Source organism: Mobula birostris, chromosome 11 (genome assembly GCF_030028105.1).
Source record: "Mobula birostris isolate sMobBir1 chromosome 11, sMobBir1.hap1, whole genome shotgun sequence".
NCBI classification, from domain to species: domain Eukaryota; kingdom Metazoa; phylum Chordata; class Chondrichthyes; order Myliobatiformes; family Myliobatidae; genus Mobula; species Mobula birostris.
The window spans coordinates 16,906,465-16,914,904 of NC_092380.1; the positions used below are offsets into that span (position 1 = coordinate 16,906,465).

An 8,440-nucleotide genomic window follows, 5' to 3' on the forward strand; every position below is an offset into this window, starting at 1 on the left:
TTTTTCTTTGAATGGGTTCCATGTTTTTCTTGGTTCCGTGGTTGTGGAGAAGATGAATCATCTCAGGGTTGTGGACTACATACGTACTTTGAATAGGAAGAATGACCTTTTGCTTGAGATACTCTGCAGTTCTTTGAAATCCTGTTAGTGGCCTCGTGAGAGAAACGCTGCTGACATATATCACCATTGTTCTTGTTAACACATTCACCTTCATCTGATCTCTTTCTGCTCTGCAGTTGGTGCAACCCTTGTCGTATGCTGGGTCCAAGGCTTGAGAAACTGGTGGCACAACAGGAAGGGAAAGTTGTAATGGCCAAAGTAGACATAGATGATCACACAGACCTCGCCCTTGAGTACAAGGTATGGGCTTACAATTTAATTACTGCTGGGTGGAGGGGCTTGTTTATAAAATGTATCTTTTTCTACACCGTGATTTAACATTTGGATGCTCTCCTGAACTTTTAAACAGAAGAACCAACATATTTATTGGACTTGATCTTCCTGTTGGTACCCAGCAATTTTTTGATTGTTAGGATAATTTCTGTGAAGTGTTTGTCTCACGTAAGAGTAAATACTACACATTCTTGTTCCCTCTTCTTTGCAAAACATTAATCAAACTCCTGATGCTTGCTACTCCACCTCCATTAAGATGGCCTCTGTATCTGGCTCTGATCAATATCTCTGGTATGATTACCGATTAGCAAGCTGAATTTGGAGGAGCTAAGATATGGGAGCATCCAAGATTACAGAAGTGTGAGTCTTACATGAAATCGGGTTCATACAGCTCACTAGAACAACTTTTAGTGCTATTAAAACGTCTGTCGGTCTGGTATGATTGGAAAACAAGATGGTCACTTTTAGTCATCTATGTGATCAGAAATTGGAAAGTTCTGTTCTTTTGGTTATGTTGAAGGCAGGTAATATTTAAGAGTGGTGACAGATGAAAGGGTTAAATTTTGAGCTAGTCAAAGTTCAGTTGATCTCAGGGGCTGGGCCTCCTATTGGCCCAGTTTTTACTATGATATATCTAATGTACTTTGATTATGGAAGCACCTAGTTGCTGGCCTCTGTACATATCTGAATTCCATTCTGCATTCATGTTTTGTACTTTATTGAACCAGAGATGGAAACTAGTCATGCATATTGCATCTAGGTATGTTGATAGACCAGGAGTCCCTGTGCATTCTTGTGCAAGTTGGACTTGGCTAACTTAAATCTACATCTGCCTGTATGCAGTTTGATGCCCCTAATCAAAGCTTACTGATTCTTTCACAAGCAGCTAAACAGACCTTTTTAATATAGCCTGTTCACCTTTATCTCTGACATTCCTGAATGGAATGCTTGGTAAACTTGGAAGGGCAGAGAACTGGCTTTTGACCCGAGCTGAATTCCTAAGTGTTGAGGTAAACAGCAGACTCGATCAAATGGTTCTGATTTGCTTTTCCCCATTCTGCTGACTTCAGTGACCTCGAGTGGACCTCCTAAAGCAGAGGGAAGGTTTAAAAACCTTCCATAATCCAAACGAAGGTTCTCAACCCCTAATATCAACTGTCCATTTTCCTCTGGGGATCCTGCCTGACTTGTTTTGTTCTTCCAGCTGTTTGTTTTTATTACTCCAGATTCCAGCATTTTCTCCATTTTCTATAATCCTGCTTTTCTTTGACCTGCAGTATATCCCTGAAAGTGTTTTCATTCCCAGTCGTATTTTGAATTCCTTTTGAAAAGTTAATGTTTAATCTGTTTTAGGCTGTGTAATTCAAATCAAGCTAATTTTTCTGAATATATAAAATAATAATAAAAATACCAAATTTGCAGTGAATTGAGGGGATTAACAGAAACCCTTGAGATTTGTGTGGTGCTGCATTTCCTGAGTCGAGTTAGAGCTGCCAGTGGCTGGTAACTTATTCTTCCCTTTCCAATCTGTAAGCCAACCTCAAAATCTACTATGAGGATAAATGTAATGTTTAAACCACGGACAATTAAAGGTTACCAAAAAACAAGCTGCTAGAGGAACTCAGTGGTTCAGGCGGTTTCTGTATAGGGAAATGGAAAGTCACTGTTTCAGGTCAAGGCCCTTCAACTGGACTGAAAGATAGAGTGGAGATGATCGGTATAAAGAAGTGAGGGGAAGGTGTGTGTGCAAGACCTGGCAAGTGATAGGTTGATCATTGTAATGAGGGTGGGGGAGGGAATGGTGAAAAAGGAATCTGGTAGGAAAGGAAAGTGATTGGACCATCATCTGATTCCTTTTTATCTCCCACCACTGTACCTCTGGAGGAGTCTGGCCACGCAAGTGTAGGCTGCTTCTGAGGACTCCAATGCTCGTAACTTCTGCTACATGGGCATATAGCAATGTGTCAGACTGGATGTTGTAAAACTAAAAATGGAAAATATATAACTCTTTAGTTATACAGCTGCACCACGGTTGTAATTTTAATGTAATGAAAGTAAAGTCGTGGAAGCTGAAAATCTGAAAACTCTCAGCAAATCAGCCAGCATCTGTGAAATGAGGAAAATAATTAACATTTCAGATCAAACGATGCTGCCTGGCCCCACGAGTGTTGCTAGCATTTTCTGTTCTAATTTTAGTGCAGGTTTGACACAAGTCGGTGACATTTTTCATATAAACTCAAAGGTGTTTGATTGCTGCCTGCTTTGAAGGCTTTGGTAAACAAGCTTCTGCAGATGAATGAGATGTAAAGACTGATCTTTGAGATGTTAAGAGCAGGGGACTGACTATCAGTCTGGTTTAGTAGGTGTATACAATCCCATGGGGTTCTTGGTTTGAACAGGGAGTGATTTATACATTGCTCAAAACATAGCTCCTCTATGCAACATCATCAACACCAATTAAATCATTTATTAAATCTGACTCTGTACATAATTTCTATCATATTTGGTTGAACAGATAAATAGAAATAAAAGTAATTCAGTGCTGAAAATAAGAACCAGAGTAGGCCGTTCAGCTCCTAAGATTTACATTTAATAAGATCAGAACTGATCTATAACTCAGCTCTGTATTCTCACTTTTAGCTTCAATAGCATTGGATCTCACTCACACATTTAAAATTAGCAACTGAACTGACGTCAGTGTCTTTTGGTGCAAGAGAGTTTTCAGTTTACTTGATCAATACTGAAAATGTAATGGTAGACAATAAAATTCTGGATCTGTTTTTATCAGAAGCAAATGCAGGAAAAACTCGGCATTGATGGGAAAGAATAAACAGTCGATGTTTTGGGCTGAGAGCTTTCTTCAGGGCTGCTTTTAATCATCTTGAGCACCGAGCTAGTGAAATCCCTGTTAGTACAAAAGGGGAAACTAGAAGAAGCCAGCTTTCCCCTCAGGGGAGAGAAGAAATCTTAAGATATGTTTAGAATCGTGAAGGGTTTTGATATGAAGATGAAGATCTGACGTTTTTGGCAGAAAAGGATTAGTGGTTTTATGCTGAAAGGAAGATAGATTCTGCTTTAGAAGAAATTTTCAAAGAGGAATGTGATAAATTAGGAAGGGGACAAACCTGCAGGTGTCAAGGGAGTGGGCACAATAATTATTTGTTGTTCCCAAGAGGTAAACCGTATGGATGCATACTGCTCAAACATCATTTCCTACTGAGTGTTACAAAGAACAGAGTCTGATCAAGGAGTTACACCAAAAAGGATTTTGGAGTTGTTTTCACTTCCAGAGTTTTGGTTGCGCAAATAAAAATGTAATATTATTTCTTTTCCCCAATATTTTGCAGGTGTCTGCAGTCCCGACTGTACTCGCTATTAAGGATGGCAACGTTGTGGACCAATTCATAGGTGTTAAAAGTGAAGATGACCTGGAAGTGTTTATCAAAAAGCTGATTTGACTGAGCTGTAAAGGTCTGAGTTGGCCATGTGATCCTCCACTTCTCAACTAAGTGTTTATTTTTAGTGAAGTCCTAAATGCTGCTGATGGCCGGGAGGAATTCCTGTAGCTGTCTCTCCTGTCACATTCTAAAACATTTATTCGGTGTCACACATGATACACAGTCTGACTCCAGTTACCTGGTAGCCTGAAGAGCTTTAACTTAGCAGTGTTGTTGGTTCCTTCTCCTGCTCTGTCCACCATGCTCCACTTGCTGGAACTATGAGTTCTTTCCACTTCATTTTCCCATCGTGACTTGTGTAGGATCACTGGCAGCAACTGAAACCAAGTCAGCAATACAAAATGCAAAGTTGTTTAGAAAGATTGGAATCAGACTTAAAAAAAAAATCATGAAATAGATTCAGGTTCTTCACCTTAATGAAGGGTTTGTATCATAAGAATCAGTAATCAGGGTTCTTCAGAAACCGTGCTGTTAGCTCTATCTCTTTTGCTTTTGAAGTGGGTTTCTGCCACAACCATTTCTTTGCTTAATAATCCATTTTAATATAAACTCTGTTGTGATTACTCTGAGAGTAGTGAGCAGTCACTGGGTACTGCTGGGGAAAGAAAGACTTTCCCTGGTATTGAACACATAAGCAAGAAGAAATGAAATACGACAAATATACAAATAAAGGCAGTATATCATAAATTTGACACCCCAGAGAATTTGTTCTACTTGGCTAGAGCCTTGGTGTAATACATTAACTCTGTTCCGTTTTATCTCTTAACCACCAAAAGGAATATGCCCTCACACAAATGCAGTACTGTTGTCTGAGAGGGGAAGTGAAACCTGGCAGGGGAAGGAGGTTTGCTGCACCCTTTAAATTTCTGGCAAGTTACCCGAGATGTGACATTCTACATAATTCACAGCTGAGAAAACTGCATGACTACAGCTGTGTTCAGTCCGACTCAGTGTGTCAGTGGAGAGAGCCACCTGGCTGCAGTTTGTATTGTAAATCTTGGAACCCATAAACATGAAGCACAGCTGGGTCTAATACTGGCCTCCAGAAATAAACTCTCTTGATTTCAGTCACTGCATAAGAGCTCATTGATCTTGGCTTGGGCAGCAGCTGGAGCTGCCTTCAAAAACCAGGACTAGGGAGAAGATACAAGAGGTATTCTGTAGTGCAAAGTATCAGTGCCCACATTCTGTGTTGTCTGTAATGACTGTTGGATGAACTGAGGGCATCTCTTGTCAGTGTGAGGTGGGAAAGGAAGAAAACTAATCGATAGAGAGAGTGAAGGGAAGGTGCAGCATGGATGACAAGGCTACATAAAGCTCTGTTACTGTGTCCTCTGGGCATTTGAGCTTCCTGTGGCGTGCCCCGTCATTTCTCTGTTCAGCAGGCACAAAGGTAGTGTGAGAAAGGGCTTTGCATTAGAGATGGCCTTTGAGGTCCCTGGATTGCTAAAATCAAACTATGACTGGACTTGAGATAAAGTAAAAATAATCCTGGATTGTTCGGTACAAAGAACTGACCAATGTTGCTGGTGGAATCTACTGATTTATTAACTGCGGTAGAAGTGTAGGTTAAACAAAGTGGGTAAAACAAAAGCATGGTACTGAACTCAAACACATTGTCTCCCAAAACTCATCTATCTTAAAACAAAATGTCACCCTCATGATTTGCATATCTTGTCCTTGCTTTGAATTGTACATCAGCACTGAGTGAGTGCATTTAGTAAGAACCTGTTAATTTTGGGAAACAGCTGAGTGACTTAATTTGCTTTGCCTACTTGCTTTGGGATGTAACCTTCTGTCTTGGATGTAATGGAACAGTTAGTAAAATTCTCTTGCCTTGCTGTACTCCTCGTAATGAAACACAGTGACTCTTTGCAAATAGAATTTTGCCTTTATTGAGGATTTAGAAATCCTGTCCCAGCCTGGATGTTTTGGAAGGCTGATGGCTGCCCAAGTCCAAAGTCAAAGAGAGACGAAGGCAGTACAGTGGTGCAGCAATTAATCCTGTTGTCTCACTGCTCCAGGGACTCGGGATTGATTAGATCCTGTGGGACAAACGGACAATCTGTTGAAATCTTGCTGCTGATATTTGTAGAACAATGTTAAATGTACTGTAGATGAAAGTCAGGCTTTCATTTTGAAAGTATTTGGAGCTTATTACGGACTGTCCAAAATGAAAGCCTGATTTTCATCTACAGATTAGTTCCATTTAAACATTAAAACTGTCCTAAAGATAGTTTTGTCCATAAGTCAGAAAATTACTTGATTATGTTAACCACACTTCCACAGGGTAGTAATGAATAATATCAAAAGTGTAAGACTCTGTCCAGATCAACGGAGAAGAAAGAAAGAACAATGTGGTGTGAGAATAGAAACTTGTTCTGCCATTCATAGAAATGAACATATGTACATACATTGGACTTCTTAATATATCATGTGAGCTTGTTCATATTTAGGGTTGTCCATAATTCAACCGTTGGTCACCTGGGGATGGCCTGTAATGGTGCTATGGTTATGCATTAGTATAATTTGGTTCCTTTGTCAAAAGGAACTGTCCAGCTTATCTTTCATCGGAGTGAAAAGATCCTTGGATTTAATCACCAGCAGAAACTAAATTATGTTCATGTCCAACAAAGCAGTGATACTTCCAGTAAAACTTGCCTCTGCTCCTTGTCCAGATCAATGGAGACGAATAAGGGGGAGGTGGAAATCATCCATATCTGCAGCCCTGTTGTTGGATCACCACATAGCCCAAAGGATTTCTGGCAGTCACTGAATTAGGAGCAGCAGTTGAACTGCAGAAGAAAGTGAGCAGCTTTGTGTGGCAAGTGACAATATTTTTAACCCGACAGACACTTAGAACTATAAGAACAGATTCCCAAAACTCTATGCTTGATGTGAGTGGGATGAATATCGCTGGACTCTAAGCAACTGCAGGTATTAAGGAATTTAACAAAAAGTAAATTACTGTGAGTACTCAGAAGGTCATGCAGTATCTGTAGAAAGTAAACTTAACATTCTGAAGAATTACTTACCTCAAAGGGTACCACTGTTTCTCTCTCCACGGATGCTGTCTGACCAACTGCGTATCCCCTGCCTTTTTTTAAAATTAAATATTGGGTCCTTACCAATATCACCACTAGTGCTTCCTTCCTGCTTCTGGCATACACTTGCCTACTGCAGAAACAAAGTTCAAAGTTCAGCTCACAGAACATCGCCATGGTTCACCGGCACCATCTTGAAACTCGACCTTTTATCACCAACTGGAAAATTTCCTTCGGGGCGTCACTTGGATGAAGCAGAACTGAAGCTGAGGGCTAAATAATTAGTAATGTTTAACTTATCATTTACAAACTGATCATTTTGTAACTGAATTCTGGCATTCTTTTGCAGTCTTAAATTTTGCCACCAATGTAACAAATTTATATCAAATAAATCCAGCAAATTACAACTTTTAATGATTTTTCCCCTACTTTTTGGCTTTGCACACCCACACTCACCATCTCTATCTCTTTGAGTATGGGGTCTTCGCAGAACTGGAACTTTGCTCATTTGAGCCTGGGTCATGCAAGGTCATTGGCAAGGATCCGAACTCCCAATCTCTTTATGGAAATATGCAGATGTTGCATGAAACTAGATCAAAACTTGCATTTCTGAAACAGTAACTGAACATTGAGGCTGATGAGATATTGGGACCTAAAGATCCAAGAAGGAGGATGTGAGAAGCATCTCAGTGGAATTGAAATTCTGGTAATTTTATTGTATTAGCTTCAACAATCCTGATGACTTAGCCCTTGAGAATGAAGTTGTAACAAGGTACTGTAGGCAGTCTATCCTTGGCAAGACCAATCAGGATAATAATCAGTTTATCTCTGGCTCTTATTAGCCTACAATAAATAGGTACATTTAATTTATTATGGAAGTATACAACTCTGAAATTCTTCTTCTCCAGATAGACACAAAACCAAGAAAGAAAAGAAGCCCTAAATCCCTCCTCCCTGCACAAAAAGAAATGAACAAAAATGGAACAGGCACATTGAGAATGTAAGACTGGGAAAAAAAAAGTCTATAGGCCAAGTCCATATTGAGAAAACAGAAAACCTGGGTAATACCTCTGGGTACAGTGGCAGGCCTTTTCCTCTCCGTAGCAGAGCGATCCCACCAGTGATAAAAGGCAGTCTCCCCTCTCAGTAGCAGAGTGATCTCACCAGTGATAAATAGTTACCAAACACTATCAGAAGTGCTCTGCTCTTCAAATGGAATCATAGAATGATACACCATGGGAAAAGGCTGTTTAGCCCATGGTGACTGCTGTTTACCCTTCCATATTATTCCCATCTCCTAGCACTTAGTCCATAGCCTTTTATACCCAAGTGATTCAAGAGCTCATTTAGACACTAAAATGCTGTCAGTGATGCAGCTTTAGCCACTCTGTCCAGCAGTATATCCCTTTTTGAGCCAAGAAGATCCTCTTTTGTATCTCATTTGAATTTCATCCTCTGTCTAAATCTACAGTATGGCCTCTAATTTTATCTACATCTGAAATGAGATGATTTTCTACAGAATCCCTATCTAGAAGCTTCAATTTT

General features: G+C 39.9%; 1 protein-coding gene across 3 annotated transcripts in view; it reads left to right on the forward strand.

Annotated features, from left to right (window-relative positions):
- Window positions 1-7,309, forward strand: part of txn2 (thioredoxin 2) — a 29,241-nt gene extending 21,932 nt beyond the window's left edge. Inside the window, exons 3-5 of one of the 3 annotated variants that reach the window (XM_072271764.1) lie at window positions 237-360; window positions 3,741-3,864; window positions 6,530-7,309. In XM_072271764.1, the coding sequence (XP_072127865.1) occupies window positions 237-360; window positions 3,741-3,851 (235 nt within the window). In that variant the 3' untranslated portion in view covers window positions 3,852-3,864; window positions 6,530-7,309. Of the gene's footprint in view, window positions 1-236; window positions 361-3,740 lie in introns of all 3 variants that reach the window. The other 2 variants (XM_072271763.1, XM_072271765.1) reach the window with 2 other exon arrangements.
- Window positions 7,310-8,440: the final 1,131 nt, after the last annotated feature.